The sequence below is a fragment of the Emys orbicularis genome, chromosome 7 (genome assembly GCF_028017835.1).
Source record: "Emys orbicularis isolate rEmyOrb1 chromosome 7, rEmyOrb1.hap1, whole genome shotgun sequence".
Classification (NCBI taxonomy): Eukaryota; Metazoa; Chordata; order Testudines; family Emydidae; genus Emys; species Emys orbicularis.
Window position 1 is genome coordinate 121,792,001 of NC_088689.1, and position 23,420 is coordinate 121,815,420.

The 23,420-nt window shown below is 40.9% G+C and overlaps 1 protein-coding gene across 1 annotated transcript in view; it reads left to right on the forward strand.

Annotated features, from left to right (window-relative positions):
- The window catches only part of FOXP1 (forkhead box P1), a 502,499-nt gene that overhangs the window by 367,187 nt on the left and 111,892 nt on the right, over window positions 1–23,420 (forward strand). Inside the window, exon 6 of the mRNA XM_065407830.1 lies at window positions 381–482. Coding sequence (XP_065263902.1) covers window positions 381–482 — 102 coding nt within the window. The remainder of the gene's footprint in view (window positions 1–380; window positions 483–23,420) is intronic.

Genomic DNA, 23,420 nt, shown 5'->3' on the forward strand with positions numbered 1-23,420 from the left:
CCAACATCCAAGCCAATCTGATGGATGTCTGGGCTTTTCCAGCTACATACAGTTAGATAAATCTATAGTAGTCACCATGGAAAAATCAGCAGTTACCCACAGTTACCACATAGTAGCAATAACTCTACTATTTTCGTATTTCCCTATGGTTAAAATGGGAGATAACTGGTATGTCACAACATTGTGTGTGAGTGCTCAGATTTTTAATGGAAGCCACTGTAGTATGAGCACACACATGCCTCAGGATTTCTTTGGTGAGCGTGCTTCTGGGAGTAGATCAGTGTCTGATGTTCAAAGGGATGTCCTGATCAAATACTATGCATGCCGCTTCCCACATTTTGTACAGTACAAACTCAATTTTTAAAATTCTTTTCTTCCAGGCTCTGCAGGTGGCACGACAGTTTCTACTGCAGCAACAGCAGCAGCAACAAGTTAGTGGATTAAAGTCACCTAAGAGGAATGACAAACAACCAGCCCTTCAGGTAAGAAAAGTGTGTGTGTGTGCAAATACATTGCTAATTAAAGATAAGGAACAATGTAATATATTAATTTAGGCTGAGATTTTCAAAGTTCTCTGCTTTGGCCTAATAGGTTTCAATTGAAGTCAATGCCAAAACTCCTGTTGGCTTCAGTGGGCAAAGAGTGAGGACAATGCTGGGTGCTTTTCAAAAATCCCGCCCATAATGTAGACATACTTTGACAACATGTCTTTATTGGGAGTTGGTGGAGAAGGTTTATCACAAAAGTGAATGGTTTTTTTTGTTTTGTTTTACTGGTCCGTTATTGTTGTAAGACTTGAACATTTTTATTTGAAGACTGTTCCGTTTACATTCCATGTTCACCCAAACCATCGATTTGCTGTGTCAAGAGGACTGTGAAACAATTATGATATCATATCATCATTTTTTACTGTATTTTGGGCTGCACAGCCCCAACAGGGGTGCTATATTTGCAGCTTCTTTAGGAAGCCTAAATATTATTAGGCTTTGTGGGGTTGTTACAAATTCAGAAGGCTAAAATCAATAGACCATCTCCAAATAAAAGATGTATGCATAAATGTGTGGTTTTTGGTGTAGCCTACTTATCAGGATGGCTAAATTATGGGAGCTAGAGATATGAGAGATCAAATAGGTCGTCTGGTTAATGACAATATAGGATTGTTCCCTACATTACATTTCCTATTGTTTTTGCCATTCTAGTATTTAGAAGCCTGAAGTAACAGCGGGACTCTCCTTAGAATACTATTCCATAACATAACATGACATTTAGGAAGTATTCCCTGGTTCCTAAATTATCCTTTTCTTAATTTCATCCCATTAGTCTAAATTACAGTCCTTGTAACACTCTAAACCCAGTGTTTCTCAAACTGCGGTCTGTAGACCAGGGGGGGCCCGTGGCCCCCATTGATCAACTCCTCCCCCTCTGGAGGCTCAGCAGGTCTGAGACAGGCTCCCTGCCTGCCCTGGCTCCGCTCCGCTCCCGGAAGCGGCGGCACGTCCCTGCAGCCCCTGGTGTGGGGTGCTATGTCTCCGCGTGCCGCCCCATCCCGAGCACCAACTCCGCAGCTCCAGCCTATGGAAGCTGTGGGACGGTGCCTGCGGGCAGGGGCAGCGCGCGGAGACCCCCTGTCCCCTTTCCTCCCTGCCTGGGAGCTGCAGCCAGAGAGATGTTCCAGTTGCTTTCGGGAGCTGCCCGGGTTAAGCGCCGCCCCTCACCCCCTCTCAACTCCCTACCCCAGCCCAGAGCCCGCGCCCAAACTCCCTCCCAGAGCCCACACCCCGCAATCCATCCTGCATCCCAACCCCCTGCCCCAGCCTGGTGAAAGTGAGTGAGGGTGGGGGAGAGCAAGGGAGGGAAGGAGGATGGAGTGAGTGGAGGGCGGAAAGAGGTGGGGCAGGCGTGGGGCTTTGGGGGAAGAGGTGGAGTGGGGGCAAGGCCTGGGGCTGAGCAGGGAGGCTTGGGGGTCCCTGAAAAATTTTAAATCAAAATGGGGGTCCTCGGGTTGCTGAAGTTGGAGAACCGCTGCTCTAAACAATTCCTCTCCATTCTTCGTGTTCAAACTCTTCAAATGTGTAAATGTTACCATGTCCCCTACATAGCTGTCTCTTTCACCCAACTGTACGTCTTTAATTCTTTAGATCTGTTCTAATAAATCAACCCTTCCAGACCCCTGATCATTTTTCTTATTTATTAGTGATTATAACTTTTGTTGTTGTTCCCTTCTGAATTCCGGTTTCTCAATGTATTTCTGGCAATGAGATGTCCACAACTAAATGCAGGAGTTCAAGTAGAGCCACATCAGAGTCCTCCAGAGAGGCGCTATTTTCTCACTGTTTTGTGCTCTGATATTTCTGCCTTTGTAGCCCAAAATTATACTAGTCTTTTCTTGTTTGTTTTTATTTGTTGTACTATCAACTCTAGTTCTCTGACAGCATTAGTTCTTCTCTTGCCTTTCATTGGGTATATGTGATTCAGATTCTTTTCCTTCCCCAAGTAGAGATTCTGTTGTCTTTAAACGTGAAGTAGAATATGAAAGATAAAGCCAACATCACTACAGACCTTGAAAATAAAGCTTAAGGGCAAAATTCTGCAGTCCTTACTCAAACTCCCAATAAATTCAGTGGGAGTTTTGCCTGAGTAAGCATTAAGTGTTAACTGAAGAATTTTGGTGCAGTAATGGTAATTTGTAGCATTTAAGTATTGACTTTATCTTCAAAGCACTTTGTAAATATGAATCCCCAAAACAGCTTCAGGAGGATAGTCCAGTAAGTAAGTACCATTATCAGTGTTGGATGGGGAAACTGAGGCAGGCAGGTTGAATGATGTGCTTAAGATCACAGAAGGAAATTTTAGAGGTGGGATTAGGATGCATGAATTCCTGGCTCCCAACCCTGTGCTCAGTCTGCTGGGCAACACCTCTCTCTATATCTAAACTATTATTCCTTTGGAAAGTATGAATCGTTTTGTCAATGGGCAAATATACATTTTATTGGAAGTGTGGAGCACTATAATCCAAACTGTTATATTAACACTTCCAAAAACATTTTATTTGGTAAATCCATAGCTGATCCATATGCCTTTTAATAGACTCTTCCGCTGGGGACATTTTTAATGAGATATTGTGCTGGCTAGGTCCAGTGTCAGGTAGTAAAAGGAGTGCTTTGTTGTGCAGATGTCTTAAGAATAGCTCCAGAGGATGAAATATGACTGTGTTGACCTTTCAGCTGTGAGCTTATTTGTCAGGATTCAAATAAGTTGAAAGGATCAAACCAAACAGTTTCCATAGTCAGACTGGGAATTGTGTTGCAGAGGTCAACAGTGAAGGCCACATTGCAGATTCCATAACATAGCCAATTGTTGGTACATATTAAAGTACTGGAGCAGCTCCGGCAGTCAGAGACACAATTAAAATTCTAATTTATTAATGTATACAGAGAGCTGGCCCAGCCTGTCACTCACTGATTCAAATGACTGCCCATTCTTTTTTCCCTCACTCCTGGAGCTTTTGCAGTCTTAAACATACTGCAAGTCTTCTTGCATATAACAGACCCTGAGTGCTTTGGTAAAATGAGAATGTATTATTTCAAAAAACAAAAAACAACAACAACCCTAGAGCATTGGTTTGAGATTATTGAGAAACACACACAGACACACACACATATCATCATCTGCCTGATCACATTGCTCTAAATAGGAGATATTATTTCTGTCATACAGTTTACAAAATCAACCTGTATAGTTTCCATTCCAAAAATGTGCCTATTTTAGAAAGTTTATTTAAATAATGCACCAAGTTGTCTTTGCACTTAGTAAATGACCATAAACCTTAATCCCTTTGGATAGGTACAGTGTTTACTGGATGTTACTTATTTTTGTCCATTATAGAATACTATAGAAATTTCTTTGCTCTGCTTTTTTACATGCTTGGCAAGGGCACTGCTGAAAAACGCCTTAATGAGTGTTGTCTAGAGCTCTGTTTCTATGAAATGTGGGGGGGAAGGGAAGAAGTTAATCTAGAATGTTGGTTCTGTTAATAAGATGCTTTGTGGCTCTGCCCACCCTTGAGTTCATGAGTTGACAGGCAGGGAGGGTAGGCCAGCTTGATAGGAATACTGAATGTAGTTCATACGCATACAATTTATGGTTGCTGCAGAATACTGCTAAGTGAAATCTCAGTCTCGGCTCTCTAATTTAATACTGGCTGGCAGGCTTTGTCAGGTAAACTGGACTGGCACAAACAGATGTGGAAAATTTAGTCTAGTACAGTGCTATGAAGCTAATTTGTTATCACCTTGCTGAGAATCATTTCTCATATACCTTGTGATTCACTGATAAAATAGCCAGAGCATTTAAATACACCTTGGCATCCTATGGTCTCATTAGGACATCATACCTTGAATAGTTTGCACGCAAAAGCATGTTTTACACTGATAATTTTCAATATATCTTGACCTCAATCACTATAGCCAGAGATCTGTTTTAGCAAATTTTAGACGTTTGGTGTATGAGAACTTGGATAGAGAAGGGGTGATGTGTTCTTCTCATAGTTTAAAAAAAATAAATTTCCAAATATACTATGACTCATATTTTGAGCATATCTCACACTTCCTTGCCTTATATTTGGCAGTGACTTCCAGCTTCACAGCCTGATGATAGAAACAAAAGAAAATAAAAGTTAAGGAATGGATTTAATAACCAGCAATTGCGGGAGGTGGAATTCACAACCACAAAATTAGGTGAGGAAGGGGCAAATCTTACAAGTACTTGCCATGGATGTCATATTCCCTTGAATATGTGAAACAATTATTTGAGCCATCCACGTATGCTGAGAGCCCTGAGAATTCGTACATTTTACCCAGCCAAGAGAAATTTACTTGTATGTTAATAGATTATTTATTGATTAAAATTTGCAGGTTTAGTTGCTGATTCTCTTGGTGATTATTCTTTAAGCATTTTAGTTGCTGGCATGAATAACATACATTGGAAACAAATCAAGAGACACATTTTCTCCCAAGAAAGTAAAAGTGCATGTGTATTTTGGCAATGCTAAAAATATTCTTAAAAAAAAGAAGTAGTAAATGTTGTGTGTTACATTGAATTGAAAGTTGGACATAATGGCTTAAAATGGATTTAGAAAGTTCAGGGCAGGATTTTGCATTTGAAACTGATAAGATGATGCATTTTTTCAGTTTATATGGTGATCATTATGCGGTAGATAAAAAGTTGTGAGATCTACCAAGATTGAATTTTTTTTACGTTGATGGTGAAGGGTTCTATTAAGAATTTGGCAGATTTTTTGGTTAGGGTGGTTTTTCACGTTAGCATTCCTGTTTGGTGCTATATAAAACATGCTTTAGGCTGTTCTTTTGTTTAGCTTAATGCTACATGATGTATCATGTTGGTGGTACTTATCAATATCATAAGAAATAGATAATAACGAGCAAAAAAAACACAAGATGTAATGTAGAAATCAGCAGTAGTGTGAAATTATAGGTGGTTACAAATTGTAAGGGCATTTTCCTTTTTAATTTTTTTTAATGAAATTAGAAACTTAACTGGCAACTCAGTATGCAATTAAAGGTAAAGTGAAGAATAATTTTACCCTTGTGCAGGGTCCTGTGTTTCTTGTGCAACAGTTGGCATAACTAACAGCCTAGGGATCTGCATACATTTTATGTATTAGTGGTACATTTAACGAGTGATGAACAAAGATCCCTGAGCTCAGGTCTTAGCAGTTAAATAAAGGAGAAACTGGGATTTGTTCGAATGTATTTATTCGTAATTCTTAAATCTACATTACATCCATTTACAGATTTGGGGTGAAATCCTGACCCCACATGGAAGTCAATGGTAGTTTTGTCATTGACTTCAGTAGGACCAGCATTTCACCCTTGCAAGGTTTAAATGGTTTTCCTAGTAAAAATTTCAGTAGCCTCCATTTGAATTCTTCATTTTGTATCTATTGTTTTTTTACTGGCCTCCATTAGTTTTTTACTAAAGGACCTTAATAACGCCTTTCATTTGATAAAATAAACACGGGGTCATGTGTGTGTTTGTGTCTGGTTTTTGAGTCTTTATGATTCACCTTATTCCAGCTCTATTACCAACCAGGGGGGCTAGCAAATGACGTGTTTTTCTTACATGAAAATCACAGCTTTCATTTAATTATGTGACTCCAGCAGGTGGAATTGTTAGGAAAACTGTGTTTGTACAGTACCTAGCACAATGGGGTCCTAGTATGTGGTAATACAAGTAATAAATACTACTACTACTACTACTAAATATTGTGAGAGTTTGGCAACACAAAGTATGGTCAGCAAGTATTATTTTCATTTTATAGATGGGTAAACTGAGGCATAGAGATGGCGACTGGGCCAAGGCCACAGAGTGACTTAGGGTGTGTCTACACTGCGGTTGGGAGGTGTGATTGCAGCCCGGATAGACAGCTAGATTAAAGCTAGCTCAGGTAACTCGGGTACTAGTAGCAGTGAAGCTGTGGAAGAATGGGCTGGCCACCTGATACAGACACAAACTCGCTAGTGGGCTTGTAGTTGAGCAGCTAACCTGTGCTCCCCCAGCTTCACTGCTATTGATACCTGAGCTAGCTAGATTAACACTATCTCTGGTAAGTGTACATGTGCTGCAATCACACCTCTAATTGCAGAGTCAGGAGTCAAAGCCAGTATTCCTCATTCCCAGTCCTCTGTGCTATTAGACCACCCTGAGAGCTTTTTTTTAACCGGTTTTCTCCTTGTAGGTTAAACATCTATGGAATTTTTTTTTAAATATGATTTTTTTTAACCTGATTGTTTAGAGAGTAGTCTAGGGCTAACTATGTGTCAGAACATGGCTTGGATTTTGTTACAAACATCATGGAAGAAGAAAACAAATGAAACATTATTGACTGGTCAGAAATGTGTAAATTGCTGACAAAATGACATGTGTAATTAAGAGTGCTCCTGCCATTTTACCTTGTGGTTTACACCTACAGTGTTGAAAAAAGAGAGTGACTCCCACCTCGCTAATTACCATTATCACTGAAATGGTAGGGTTTGAGTCATTAGTTCCATGTGCATTTAATTAGAGGAAGGCTGAAATTGGATTTAACTTATTACTTTTTCATGGATCACTTTCTTGTCATCACTTCAAATTGGATTGCAGCCCCAGGTAACTAATTATGAGAGCCACAGGATCAAGAGTGAAAAAAAGGTAATTAGGAATAACACTGTCGGACCCTTGCTGATAGTCCACTTGTGTGTTGGAAAAAATGAGAGCAGTATTTTGTAGTATTACAGATTAGGGAGTTAAAGGTATGCACTATTGCTAGGAATCATGGGAGACTGCCACCACCTATAGTGGTTTATATGATGTACAGCTGGGTTGAAGATGTTATATCGACATGGTTCCGCAATCACCTCCTTAATACCTAGATTAAACTTGTAAAAGCAACAGATTGCTTGTAGGTATGAGGCATCTCAACAAGGGTGTAGTTAGGGGTCCTTACATATATGATCACAACAAAGTTATCAAGGCACTTTTGAGCTATGGAGTGTTTTAAGTACAGCAAGTTAGAATTGGTAATGTATTAATGAACATAGAAATGATCTTTTTGGATCATTAATATCTCACAAGAAGATATATCAGTCCGTCCAGCAACAGAGAGGTTCATGATCTGTGTATCAGGAATTTAGTCACTATTTCCAGCATGCTAAAATCAGGACATTACTTTCTTTTGTCTGGTTGGGTTTTTTTTTTTTTTTTAGATATTGTAGATAGGATTGCTAAGTTCTTCTTTCTTCAGAAAATACTTTAAAACAAATGGATTTATTTCCATGTGCAGAACAGAATTCGGAACTGCAAGTAATCAATTTTATTGACACAGTCTGGAAAAAATGTTGATGAGAGTTCAAGGATGTGAAAAGATTGAAATTTAAAAGTACCTAGCACTGAGTGTAGCAAAATTTGAAAAGTAATTTCATTAAGCAAAGAAATCTATTGTGTAGGGATCACTAAGAGGAGAGTTATATTTTGGAGCTAATGATATTGCAAGGAGGTAATACATCTGGGGCTTTTTTGCCTTTAAAAGAGCAAAAGTTTTTTAATTTCTCAGTGAATCAGAGTTCAAAGATGTAACACAGTTTCTTAAAGTTGTGTAAAATGGATGTTCTTGTTCTGTTAATATAAGCAAATATTTGTGACTCAGTCTTGAGTAAGTGATGCTTGCTTATTGTTTCCTGATGCAAGTAAAGTATAGGAAATTATGTGAACTTCATGCAGAAGATACTAAACAATCAGACTTCAAGAATGATACATTCCAGTTACAGAAGTTACTAGTATTTCTTTCTTTACATTATAAAATAAATCTAGAGATTAAAAAATCACCTCAAAAACAGAAGTGATGCCTTTTTTAATACATCTTAAGTTGATTTAGAGTTTTTATACATAATATTCATCTGTGGTTAAAAAGGGGGCAACCTAAGGTCAAGTGATGTACTGCTTCCATTTTTCCATATGAGTCTCTGTGTGTGTGATAAAAGCAAACTCCTTTATTTTGTAAGTCTGCAGGAATTTCTGATGAAGTGCAGAGGTCACTTTTCTGTCAATTTGAGTAGGCAGCGTTTTTGAACTACCGTTTTGTTTTGGTTTTTGTTGGTTTTTCCCCCCCCTCTGCTACAAACCATGGCACTATCCTGACACATGCACATTACAGTGCTCCAATCTGCAACTTATTAATGCGCAGTACTGGAGCCTATCCAGTGGTTAGAAAATTTCCTGAAGCCTAAAATAACAGCAGTTGGTGCAAGTGCCATAGAACAGAAGTGACAATGAGGGGCAGTCCGGTCCACTTGGCAAGATGCCCAGGCAGGAAAGCCAGCTGAGATATTAAAACAGAGAGATTGAAGCAGTGCATGTGGGTTATGCTTGAAAAGTTTAGTCCTGGGGAGGAGGAAACAAAACCTCCTGTGACCATAAGACGTCTTCTGTTTTCCTACAAATATATATATATATAAAAGAGTTTTCAAGCACTTGTCAAATAACCAGGAATGAAGGAAATAGGATCCATTCTTATCCATTCAGATGATTCCTGCTATGTGCATGAGCATAATTGGGGGGGAAAATAGCCCTTGTAATAGAAATCTCCAGCTTCCAAACTGATGCCTGGGAGATGGAGAAAAGGAGAATATTAGTCAAACACACTTTAAGTAATTGTTAAATGTAATCACTGAAAAGCAGTTTGGAAAATGTACACTCAGGCAATGTGTGCATTGATGTAATTACGGTAGTTGTGAGGTGAAGTCATACCTAGTAACTGTTTTTTGTGTTGCCTAGCTTTTGTTACTCAGCTATGATATCATGGACAAAATATTATAAACATATCATGGCTATAGCATGCTTTTGTAACAAAAGATCAGGAACTTTTATTAAGTTTGTTTTTTTTTGTCATATTGTAAAAATTTATTATGTGTACTGTGTATATTAGAAACAGATTGGGGTAATTCTGTCTAAATGAAGTCATCCCAGCTATTTCCAGACTGTCTGTTTTTGGTTCTGAATAATTTTCATACATCAGATGGTTGTCATATTTAGTAGCCTTCTACATTTTAAATAGGACATATCCCATTCTGAACTTTCATGGACTTTATCAGCCTTAGTTTCTAGGGATATTTTGTTGCATTTAAATTGCTGCATATTACAGAAACTGGCAGAGCAGGAGTAAATTTCAACTTAAGAATTCAGGAGCCACTGCCATATCTGCATTAAAGCACTAGATTTTTAACTACTTAAGCAATACAGTAGTACTTAAAGCTTTCAGCAACACACAGTAAGGAAGTTCCTGCCAAATACATATTTCAACTTGTCTTCTTGTATTCACATTTTGAAACAAATACATTTCCAATAAGGAAAGAAAAAAATCCTAGTGCAAAATAAATGCACTTTGATTAGAAGTCTTTTAGATTTAAAGGGATTTTTTCCAAAATCAGAAAAAAGGTGTATATTCTTTGTACCAAAAATATTAAAGAACAAGCTACTATTCACTTCAAGTTTTAATTATACACTTATCTACATATCAATTAAACCTTTTTTCAATTCTAAAGGCAAAATTATCCTCTGCAATCTGCACTGTGGACCTTTATGGTATTCCCTGTGTGGTGAACAAGAGAAGAGTATGCACTGGAGATGCCGCATGGCTGATAAGAAATCTGCAGCAAGGATCAGAGAGCAAAATTTTGCCCTAAAACTGTAAACTTTGCCAGAAATACTTGAGTTATGGCAGTTTGTGGAAGAAAAAAAAAAAGAGAGAAGGCATTTTGATCTAACTTGTTTGAGCTGAAGAGAGCAGCTGTTTGCCTCATGTGTTTAAATCTCTAGAGCTAATATTGAAGTTTCAGGGCAACAAGTGCAACATTGAAGAATGAGTAGAAACTAATACCAGTGAAACAATTGGAAATGCCATTTTGAAAGTGGCTTTGGAACTTGACAGTTTTATGATTCTGTAGTCAGGTTGGCAAAATATTTCATACAATGTGTACATGGAGAAAACAGTTACACTGCTGAAATGTTTTTACATTCATAATACATGTAATCTGCCTTTTATAAATTACTCACCTATGTAAGGTGTGATATAAATGGCACATAAACTGAAATCATTGAAAATATAGAAAATTTAAGAAGACTGACGGCACAGTAAAGAAAGATACTTTGTGTCAGGATGAAGTTCGACAAAACAGAGAAGATGGAATAGATTATTAAATAAACTTTGAGAGAGGATGGAAAAGGCACCTCGCTTTCACATTCTGAGAGGAATTGGTTTACTTGATTATATGCAACTGTATCACACTCAGGAAAGTAGAAGATAAATGAAAGCAAAACAAAATTTAATTGAGCTATTATTTTGCAGACTTTGGCTCGGTTTCAGACAGCCTAATCAAATTGTGCTTTGCTCAAATAACTAATGTTAAATGCAGTCTACCAACAGATGTTTAAACAGAGACTAATTGGAAAATCTACATCCTGGGCTTAGTAAGTCTAGTTGAAAAAGTTTTTTAAATTATATTCTGAAGTGAAGTAATATAATGTGATAGAAGTCCCAGGAAGCATATGCGTCTTCAGAGAGCTGTGCGGAACTGTGTCCAATTAGTGTGAACAGTCAGAGGTGTCCACTCTGTACAGTGGAGGTCATAGCTTTGTGCTGCTCGCCACCCACAGAAATCTCCTTTATCATGTTACATCTCTGGAGTCATGTTGCAGTACCATAGATCATGCCATATGCCAATGTGTGCCGTGTAAGTAATGCAATGGAACACACTGATTGATGATATTTAAAGTGATACCATCACGATTATTAGATCTCAACACTGACCTTCCTTGCCAATTCTGTCACTTAGCAGGCTTTTTTAAAATCATATGATTCAAATAATGTGCTGTTCTATTTAAGTTATTAATCTAGGTGGCACATCCTGGCATTGAGCATTTCTGATGTATCTTCATTGCCATTTGGATTTCCTCCATAAGATACAGTGCAACACAGAGCTAAACAGCGTGGGCCAAATTCATCCCAGTTGTAAGCGGTGACCCATCAAGTGAGCACTGTGATGTCAAAAGAGTTCCACCTGGCATGAATTTAGCTTCCTTGGCCTGATGTGTCTCTTGCATCAGTTTTAAACTAGTGTAACTCCTGGGCTGTTAGTGGGGTGTTGTCTGATTTACACCAGAGTAACAGAATAAGGCCCTCTGCATAATTAATTGGCAGGTTGCATATTTTTACATACTTTTCTGCACTGTTGTCATCCATCACAACTTTGGGCTAAATTATTATTCATTAATTGGAGGTTATTAAGAATGGGTTGGACAAACGCCTGTCAGAGATTGTCTGTACTTGGTCCTGCCTCAGTGCAATAGGCTGGACTAGGTGACCTCTTGAGGTCCCTTCCAGCCCTACATTTCTATGATTCTGTGTTTGTTTATATTACAGTAGCACCCAGAAGCCCCCAAATGAGATTACACTCCACTGTGCTAGGCACTGTACGTACAGATAGGAAGAGAGAGTCCCTGTCAAGAAAAACTTGCAATATAGACAAGACAGACAAAGGAAGGATTAGTATCCCCATTTTAAATATGAGAAACTGAGACACAAAGAGTTTATGTGATTTGTTCAAGGTCACACAGGGACTCTGTAGCAGAGCTAGATATTAAACCAAGATCTCCCGAGTCCCTGTCCAGGCATTTCACCAAAAGGCCACCCTTTTTGACATTTTACCAGCAAAATTGTGCAACTAACCTATACTTACATTTTTCACAACTGCATATGCAAATTGCCTGATTTCATACATAAAATGTGTCTAATCATTTGTGCGCACAATTACCCAATCTGAACAGAGGCATGGTAATTGCATACTGAAATGAGACAGTCGTTCACCAAAAGTACATGACAACGTGGCCTCTTATTTGTATTCCTTCTCTCCTTCATTGTGTGTTGAGATAGGATGCACTCAGTGCTCATCAGAGAGAGCAAGGGAGAGATTCTCTTTACAGTAACAGCGGCTGCCAGATTGAGCAGTTTGATGTCCTTCTTGGTGGAAGGATCTTCAGGATTGTGCCTTGGCGAGGAAGAAATCCGACTTTCCAAAGAATTTCTGCCATTTGAAAACTTCATTATCATTGATGGATCATTAGCTCTACGGGCTTGTGTGCCAGACCTATTTACACAGTGTGAAACTTGAGAGAAATGGACTGATATTTGGATGAAAGAACAGATTTGAGTAAATTCATAATTGGCCTTTTGGCCCACGTTAATCTTTGTTTCAGCTGGGACCAGAACTTATTTAAAGTATCACGTATTGTGTCTAATACCGTGAGAATGTCTGTCCTTGCCCTTGCGCTATTTCCAGCCCAGGAACTTAAACATCACGGAGAAAAGCATGGTATAAATTTCTAGATGGATCAAACCAAAGTTGGAAATCTTGCAAGAAACCCTTCTCTCAGGCTCTCCAGCCTAACTTTTAAATAGGAGTGATTGTAAAACAAGGTGCCCAAAATTGTGAACATGTATGTAATATGTTCCCATCTTTCATTGGAAAAGAAAGGGTCAGTGAAATTTTTCTGACCAACTCCAGTAGTTCAGATAAGCATCCATAGCAAACCCGTTGAGATTTGTCCATCACTAGTTAGCACAGCTGAATCCACTTTCCTGGTTCAGTAATTTGAATCTTGTTATTTACCCTTGCAAAAATGTAATTTTTGAAGACCTTTTTGTTGACTACATGCTATTACTGTGGCAAGTTTGACTGTTAAATGATGACGCTCCCTAACTCCAATATGATGTGCGTTCTCTTAGGGCAATGTTCTTTTAAGGTATCACCGGCTGTGTTCCGTCTTAATACCCATCATCTAACAGAGAGTAGCCAATCTGAATTTTTTTTTAAATATAATTTACCAATTGGAGTCCCACAAAAGACAGATTATATTTTATGGTTTATGAACAGCAGGGCAGATATTTCAGAAAAACTGTAGACAGCAGTCATTTTGAGAATGTGCACAAATGACTTTGAAAATAAATATTTCGCTGCCTACACAACTGTATTCACATTCCTGGGATCACAGTACCATTTGTATGATGCTTACACCTGATTATATAGAATATAATAATGCTCAAATGAAGAAAATTTTACTTAAAATCAAAGGCAGAATTAATGCCCCCTGTGAAAACCTATATTACTGACTGGGGTGTTGGCATTAGAAATGGACAAATCAGTTCAAGAAAAAATAAAATGAGCTTGAGCATTCATTCAACCTCTGATCCAAACCTGAACATAAACATTTAATCCTGTAATAATAATTAATATGCTTCTGCAGCACCCGTCATCCAGAGATGCCAAATGATTTACACACAATAACTGCCTAAGCTTCCAAAGATCCCCGAGAGTTAGATTAGAGGTCTGTTGGGCTGCCAGGGAAACGCAGCCACCTCTAGGGAGAAACGCAGCCGCTGTTTAACACTGCACAGCAGTTTAGGACAGGTAGTGAAGAGTACTGTATGTGTTTCAGACTGTGAGGGGAATATAGGTTGCAGGATACTGTCTGCAGTCTGGTACAGCACACAGCTGAGGAGCCAATTGTGGCAAGTCTTTGTTTTTTTCCCCTTTTTAGGGAATTTTCAGAACTTTTTGGAGGCCCTATTTCTACCTGCCCTCCTCCACTCTTCCCCTGGTTGATTTAGTTTAACTAGTTTAGGAAAAGCTGCAGCCAATTTGATTGCAGTTTCTTTGCATCCTGGCAGTCGGCAATGTACCACACATCAGGTAAGTGGGCATGGATATCCTAGTGTTAGATTGGTTCAGTTATGGCCCCATACCTTGTAAAGATCATGGCTGTGATGCATTTTCTGCTGGCGCCTGCCTAAATGGGAAAGTTTTGTGGTGCGTGCTCTGGGGATTTCCTGGGAACTTGGCTGTCACAGCTGCTAGACAGCACCAAAGGCGGGCTTGGGCAGAAGCTGAGAGTCTGCTCCCAAGGTGGAGGTTTGCGGTGGTTAGTTTAATAATATTCTGTGAGGTGAGCTGCTGTAAGATGTGAATTCCAGAAGTGAGGAGAATCTGGGGAATGGTTATGGAGGTTCTAGAGCGAAAGAAAGGAATCTCAAGATTTGGATAAGCAATCCAGATTTTGCAGAGGTTAACTGAATTATCATTACTGAAATGCAGCATTTAATTGTACACTCAGCAGTTCTTTCCGGTTTTGTCCTTTTATTATGGGAAAGGGACTTTGAAGGAAAGTGTGAACTGCACGAGAGAAGACGCAAAGAGAACAAAGAAAATCCCCTAAAGTAAAACATGTCAGAGCAAGAGCCAGTAAAATAAAAGTTGGCAAGTCAAAGAACTTGCATTGATTTTACTTTTAACTGTATGTTTATTCAAATACTGAGAATACAGATTAACTTTGCTCAATATTTATCATTATTTTACTTGCCTTGGAATGGAAACAATAAGCACTTTGTTGATTGGGTTAAAAAGTTTCCCCATTTTACTCTGGCTTCTACAGCCAATCCCTCTATCATCAGATACAAAACTATTTATTTTAACTTCTGACCCTCCTTCAGGGATCATTCTGATGCCACTTACAGCAACATTTGAGGGATTGTGGCTCCTCTTTTCCAAGTGGTGGAAGCACACAGCAGTGTCACATGAGATTGAAACCTAACCTTCCTTGATAGTAATAAAACTTGTGGAATAAATATTTAAAAGAGAAAGGGGGGATGGAAATCCGATAAAGTAACTCATCAGAAAAGTGTACAGCTTCACTGCAACAGGAGAAAAAGAGCAAGTGGGAAAGGGCAAATGACAGTAGCTCTGATCTTTCTCCCTATATCTGATCAGAGGAGGACCGACGGATGAGGTGTTTACCTCCTCTGTATCAGTGACACTAACCCCTCTAGTATAATAAAGAAAGGAGCAAGGCGAATCAGTGGAGTTATACTGCTGTGGATGGTGACTGTAGTGGTGTTACCCTTGTTTAGAAACAACAATACCCTAGGCTGCCTAGGAGGAAGAAAGACCTCAAAGCCCTGTGGGGACACTCTTTCAAGCTGCAGAGTTTGTGTATTTCTTGCAGATCACTGTGGAATTGTGTGTTTAGGGGAGGGGGGTTGTTTTTGTATAAGAGCATTAATATCTTTTGCATTCAGAATATAATTAAAATGATTTAACTCACTTTATCCATAACAGACAGTAGAAGAGAGAGCAGTTATACAACATAAAAATAAGCAGCTGGGTATCTCCATAGGCGTGTTTTGAAGGCACTTTAGCTTGTTGCTTGGAAAATGGATTCACTTTGAATGGTTCGCTTGGTTGTGTCCACAGAGGAGAAAACAAACTCTTGTCTTCTGGGAGAGCCCCGCGGTGGATGTGTTGTACCAACGGTGACAACTGCAAATGTGTTTTGTTGTTTGGTTTCCAATTCCACGTGAGCAGGTGGAACTCTTTAAAAACAAACAAAAAAAACAAAAAAAACCCACTTCTCGCTCTGTAACTTCGGTTTTGTTTTCAAAAAGCTTTTAACAACAGGTGCAGCAGCCAAGCAGCCGTATTCCCCTGGAGGAGGGTCGTATAATAATTATGGAGGGTGGTTGTTTTTTTCCATTACTGGTTGATTTCTCTTGGCACCTGTAGGAGGCCTGTTCTTTCACTTCTGTATTTATCCACTTAGGCACTTTATTTGAAAATACAATGCAATTTACTTTCATAACAATGCCTCTCAACTTAGAGCAGTTATGACAACAGAATAGTTGCAAACGGGACAAGGTTAGGATGGGACTGTATGTGAGGAGAGGACATGGAGGGTAGATAATTGTAAGTGCTATTGTCAGAAACTGGTTGACAGCTGATTGGCTGAAGGCAATTTAGCAGAGGACTGGGGAATCAGCAGTTAAGTATCGGGAGTCTGGCAGAATGTTCCAGATAGCTACAGTGGGTGAAGCTAGCAACACTATTTAGGTGCTACTGGGCAGCAAAGGTCTAAGCTTGGACAGACGAGAGGAGGAAGTGAGGGAGCTGAGAGAAGCAGGGCCGCCCATGGGGTGGGGGCAAGTGGGGCAATTTGCCCCGGGCCCCGCAGGGGCCCCCACGAGAGTTTTCAGGGGGCCCCATGAGCGTGTTCGGCGGCAGGTCCTTCAGTGCGCCGAACACAGTGAAGGACCCACTGCCCACAGTGAAGCTTCTTCCGCTCTGGGTCTTCGGCGGCAATTTGGCGGCGAGGGCTCCTTCCACTCCGGGTCTTTGGCAGCAGTTCGGCGGCGGGTCCTTCACTCGCTCTGGGACCCACCGCCGAAGTGCCCCAAAGACCCGGAGCGGACGGACCCCCGCCTCCAAAGACCCCAGGCCCCCTGAATCCTCTGGGCGGCCCGGGAGAGAAGGCCGGAATTATGTTATAAAGCAAGTGGATACCCAGAACCTGGCATCTCTGAGTGCTATCTTCAAAGTCTGTTACTCCTTAGTTCTTACTACTTCTCCCTCTGCTATTTTAAAAGGACACAGTCAACTTGAAATCTAGCCAGTTTAAAAGTGGTGTCAGGTGCTACATTTGAGTCCTCCTGACAATTTTTGTTGTTTTTAAATCACATTTTCCTACATAATAAACTGTTCCTCTTTCCCCTGTTGCTGTGTGGAAAGACAACAGGGGCCACACACAAACAGCAGGGGAAATGGTCTGACTATACAGGAGGAACAAAGTGCTGACAAATGCCCACGGTAAACAAATGGGGACAGAAATAATTTGAAATAAAATATTTTCCTTCTAATCGCCTAGCTTCAGTAAACATAGTTATTATTTGTAACTATAGAATACAGTGAAAACTGGACAGTGGTGTGTGGGGTTTTTTGTCCCCTGAATTTCTTCTCACTGATGTACTATGTGGGGATCTTAATCCCACTGGGTATGTCTACACTGCACACTAAACCTGGGCTCTGACTCTGGTTTGAGCCCAAGCTGTCTTCTGTCCACACACAGATCAGACTGACTTGGGTCAGCAAATACTCCGGACTCAGGTCCTAGGATCCTGCTAGTGGGTGGGACAAAGCCCAAGTCCCGCCATGACTCGGTTCAAGCCCTGTCATTTTGCAGGTGGTCGCAGGTCAAATCACAGACTTGAGCCCACAGGTCTGCGTAGTTACATATGGACGTATTAGCATGGCTGTGAGACGTGGGTCCAGCAACTGTAAGCCCAAGTTTACAATGCAGTGTTGGGCGCTCAAGCAAAGGCTTGGAAACACCGAGTCCCCAGGCCTGGGTCCCACAGACCTGGGTTTACAGTACATTATAACATACCCACTACATCTGAGTTCCCACATCCTTGGCATGCAACACTCATCAGTCCTTCCAAAAGCCCCTGAAGAATTGTTTAAACATTACAGCTAATATAATAGCAAATGCAATTCTGTTAATAGAAATATGGTATTTATTAACAACACATTTTTCATGGGAATTGTTATTTCACCTACAAATCTAGCTGTCTTTTTTTTTTTTTTTTTCTTTTTAATGCCTCTTTATTGACTAGGTGGTTAAACATTGTAACTGTCTCATGCAGATTTTTTAAAAAATCAATAACTTTGTATTATTAGTGCAGGCTTATGAACCAGATTGTACTACATAGTCACACTGATGTCCCTTCCCCAGGAGGTATGGAGAGATCTATGTGTACAAAGCAGGTGTTTTCATTTGTGTAATTGGAGTTGAGTTTAGCACAGTACTACTGATAAACGAATTACACATGTTCAGTAATTCATAGAAAGTGATAGTAAATTTTGCTTAGACACTTGTTTTCCAAAATAGATTTATAAATGCAGCATGTTGTCAAAACTACATAGGTACCTTTAAAAACAATAACAACAACAAAAAACCACTCGTCAGAATTTCCCCACACACACGTTTTGGTTGCTAAAACAGCAATACCTCTTCCTTCTTTATGCTTAAATCAGTAACTTTTACAATTTAAATAGTATCCTGTTTTGACAAACTGCAAACCACAAGTCTCAAAGAGAAATACATGAAGCCTGTGTCAATAGATGCTGGCATCTCTCAACAGGAAGCTTTGGGGTGACACGTTGTCAGTATCTGATGCAGTAACAAGGAATGCTTAACCTTATTCGTTAGATCTGGAAAATGGTAAGAATGGCTCTGGTGCTTCTTATGCATGTTTACACTGATAGCAGTACACTGCATATCAGGTTTCTTCACAAAAAGGGTCTTTGTTTCTTCCATTTTTGCTCATTAGGACAGTGTTCTGTATCTCTGTAACCATATTTCCACAGCTAAAACTGCCATTCCCATAGAGGCTGTGTAAAGTAGAAATGCCTGCAGCCATACTATCACCGCAGGCTGTAATCTCATCAGATCTCTCTAAAGGCAAGCGGCACTGGTCCCTACTTAGATGAGTGACCGCCAATAAAAGCCCAGGGTACTAGAGGGAGCCGTATTGGTAATTCAATATGAATCACTTTTCCCCATGAGGGAATTCTGAACCAGTGACCCGGGATCAAGTTAGAAACCGCTGTGCAGCTGGAGTTGCTGTCTTTCAAAGTAGAAGTAAAACTGAGTATTGGCCACTTGGCATGTAAGATCCCCGGGTATTTTTGAGTAGCCTGAGCACTTGGCCAAATTCCATTTGGATAGTTACACATTCTGCCTACCTGAATTTCCCCTACAAATTCAGTTGGATAAACTATTCTTTTTCATATCTCAGTTAGTGTGTAGTATTGCTGTGCAATATGAAACAGCTGTCCTGCTCAGTGCTAGAGGTGGTTTCATTGCAGTGATAAAGTATAAACAGGTTATATTAAAAAAAAAAAAAAAAAGTTGAAAAACTTTGCAGAAAGAAGTAAACGTGCTGGTTCTGGATTAAAGACACGGTTGAAATGTAAGTCATTATCATTAAGATAAGTGCAGATTCACAGCAGCAGGCTTTAAAAGTGACTTATTCTGTGCCTGTGTATCTGTAACTCTAATTTCATTCCTTTACCCAAACTTCTGTTCATTTTACAGTTGAGGTTGCTCAGCTGCGCTCCCGATCGACACAATTCCTGTTAATCTAGGAAGTCGCCACTTAAGCCACCATTCCTGTCCTCACAGGAGCCTCCGTTCTCATGCCTTCCCGTTCAAACATACTCAAACCCTCTAACTTCGCAGCTCCACAACGTCTGGTTTTTGACCAGAACGCCAGGTCGACAAGGAACCTTGGCAGCTCCAATCAGCTCACTGACTGGGCTGCTAAACGTTCGGTTGGCTGCAGCGACCAGCTCCCAACAAGGGGCTGGTATATCCCTCTGGCTCCTAGACGCAGGGTCAGCCAGGGGGCTCTGCGCACTGCCCCATCCACAGGCACCGCTCCGCAGCTCCCATTGGCCGTGGATCCCAGCCAATGGGAGCTGCGGAGCTGGTGCTCAGGGTGGCACCTGCACCGCAGGCAGGGGTAGCGCGCGAAGCCCCCCTGCACCTAGGGACATGCCGGCTGCTTCTGGGAGCAGCCTGAGGTAAGCGCCATCTGGAGCCCAAACCCCCTCCTTTGCCCCAGCCTTGAGCCCACTCCTGCACCCAAACCCCTCATCCCTGGCCCCGCTCCATAGCCTACACCCCCAGCTGGAGCTCTCACCTCCTCCCCTGCCCCCACACCCCAACCATCTGCCCCAGCCCGGAGCCACCTCCTGCACCCTGAACCCCTCATTTCTGGTGCCACCCTGGAGCCCGCATCCTCTCCCAACCCCCAGCCCAGTGAAAATGAGCGAGTGAGTGAGGGTGGGGGAGAGTGAGCGATGGAGGGAGGGGAGATGAGGTGAGCGGGGAGTAGGGGGCAGGGCAAGGGTGTTCAGTTTTCTGCAATCAGAAAGTTGGCAATCCTAACAACATACTCCCTTATAGGATTTGTCTATACTGCAAAGAAAAACCCGGGGCACCAAGTCTCAGCCCAAAATCAGTTGACTCAGGCTTGCAAGGCTAAATTTTAGCAGTGTAGATGTTCCCGCTTGGGCTGAAGCCCATGCTTAGAGATCCTTCCCCCTCACCAGGTTTCAGACTCTGAGCTTCAAAGCCCAAGTGGGAACATCTATACTGCTATTTTTAACCACACAGCCCTAGTTTCCCTATCCGGAGTCAACTGATACGGGCCCTGAGACTTGGTGCCGTGGGTTTTCCCGTGCAATGTAGACATACTGATTAGCTCCTTAACAGTCCTACTTTGTCCCCAGGCCACTGTAGAGCCCCGCTGTTCTCCAGGGAACCCCAGTTGCTTTCTCTATAGTCCTGTAGAGCCTTTCTCACTCATCCTGCCCCCTCCTGCTCTCAGCTCCCCACAGTTTTATCGCCTTTTGTGGCAGGGGCGTGAAGGCAGGTCTGAAATGCCCTCCCACTTTTGATACACCTTGTTTCCTCACTCCTCATTTCTTCTGCCACTCGCCTCTGCTTCAGAGCTTGTTGCAAAACAACCACCAAAAAAAGAGAACAGAGTTGACAACCTTAATGCACACGGTATGCTTGTATAGCTCAATTATAAAATAATGTTTTAATTTAATTATATTTTATAAAAGAGATTTTTAAATTTTCCAAAGTGCCTATGTGATTTAGGAGCCTGTGGCCTCATCTACACACAAGTTGTACAGCTGTAATTAAACTGGTATAAGAAAAGCAGTATAACCGTCCCTCTGCCCCTCTCCCCTGAGGCCTAAGTCCCATTTTGACAGCTAACAGGCACTCAGGAGCCTAAGTAATATGGGCTTAGGGTCCTAAAACACAACCGCTTTTGACAATGTTACCTTTATTATTGTGGGTGAGTTTGGTTGTAGTGGTTATTCTCTAAGGACCATTGGACGTGTGTGTGCCCAAACCCAGTAGCAGCCTTGGAATATTTGTAGCACTGTGAGCTGTGCACGTAAAATTCAATCTGGGTCACAGGGTAAATCCTTTTCAATTCTGCATCAACTCTTTGTTCAAAAGTGTACTTTCCACAGACACTCCCACCCATTTCCTTCCTTCCTTCCTTGTTTTACACTCACTTCCATCAGTGCTCTGCCTTGTAGCATCCTTCCCTTGTCCAGGAAGGCTTTGGTTAAAGCTCCCTTTGGAACCGTTGACTGGCCACGCGACTCACTGCACAGCAGTATGAGGCCATCCCTGCTACCAGGAGCTGAGCACATTACCTTTGCAGTATTCCTCGTCTGAGCTGATGAATGAGACCTGACAAGGAATTGAATGGGTTTGCTCTCAGGGTATCGCAGAACACGAAACACTAGGCCACTGGGTCAGGCCATGAACTGGTATTTCTTTAAGGCTTTTAAAGGACACTGCAGAAGTACCGTATTTATCTGGTATTTGGGTTCTCCGGTTGCCGTGCAGCTCGTTTGGGAGACTCATTCTGCAACTTTTCTTAAATGTTTTTAGTATTTTAATGAGATGTCAATTGTTGTGATGCTGCCATATTAAATGCATTATCATTAATTGTATTTCAATACCTGCCGCTGAGGTGACCATAAAGTTTTCAGGAAGATGCATTGTTCTCCTTTTTACTGTTTTTGAAAGTGGCATTGATGACCTATTCAGGCTACTTTGATCTCGCTCCTTACAAACTGGAGCTTTCCAAATGAAAGGGTTCCCTGGCAAAAGAAGCAGTACTGATCATAGTTTTTGCTTTTATAAAATCCTCAATACACTAAAAAGATGATAAAGAGTCCGGGGAGCTGGTGGCTCAGGAGATTCTGTAATGGGGATCGCTTATTCTTCACCTCTGTTGAACGAAGCTGTATCCAGCCCAGGTTTGAGTTAGGGGGTCTGTGTAAAATGAGTTTTGTGGTATCAGTCTAGGCAGGTTTTCAAAAAGCCTAGAGGATTTGGACTCTGAATAGATTTGCAGATGCCAAAGCCAGAAGGGACCATTGTGATCCTACTCTGACCTCATATATAACACATGCCCTAGAACTTCCTTGGAATAATTCCTAGAGCATTTCTCTTGGCACCTTTTGAGAATTCCATCCATCATTCTTAGCGGATGCCTGTCCACATCAATACATTTAGCATTAATTAACAGCCATGCTCATTGTGTTACTAGAGAGGCCATTAACTGCTTGGGCACCCCTAGAGATGGGAGTTGCCAAGTCAGGAGCAAGGTGGATATGGAGAAGTTGCTACCTCTGTTCTACCTATTCTGCAACCAAATGAAGGACTTCACTCAGAAGCACCTTTTGGGCCTGATCCTATGCTATTGAAGTGAATAGCAAAGCTCCCATGCAGGATCAAGTCCCTAGTAAGCACTAAATTCGACGACTTTATTTAAAACTAATGGTAATGCTACACCAAAGCTAACTTAGTCACAGAGCCAACTACACTGGTATCCCTCACATCTTTTGGAATCTGAAATACTTTCTTAGAAAGTTGAAAATAACACTTCCATATCCATTTTTTTCTTTCATAGCTCAAATTTAGGGCCTGCGCCTGCAAACATTTAAGCATGTGATTAAAGTTACTCATGTGCTTAAGTTGTTTCAGAATTGGGCCCTTGTTTTCTTTCTACTTCATGTTTCTAAAGAAGCTTCAAATCCCTTTTATGCACCTGCATCAGTAATAATAATAGTAGTTAATAATTAGCACTGCCATAGCACTATTCACCTTCAAAGTAATTTCAGGCATTAAATCTGTGAAGCTCTAGCTGACAATATTACAGTGTTGACTCGTTACCTCACTGATGTTGCAGAGAGAACGAAACCTACTTTTTTTATGTAGGCCAAAACAGGGTCAGTTTTTTTAAAGTACAAAATTGGCAAAAATAAAATTCACTCCTAGGCTGACACTTCGTTTGCCAAATTTCAGCACAGAGCCAGTTTTTAAAGCTGAGTAATAAACACCTGGAAAGTTCTGGTTTATAATGGCAGTGCTGAAAAGCCATT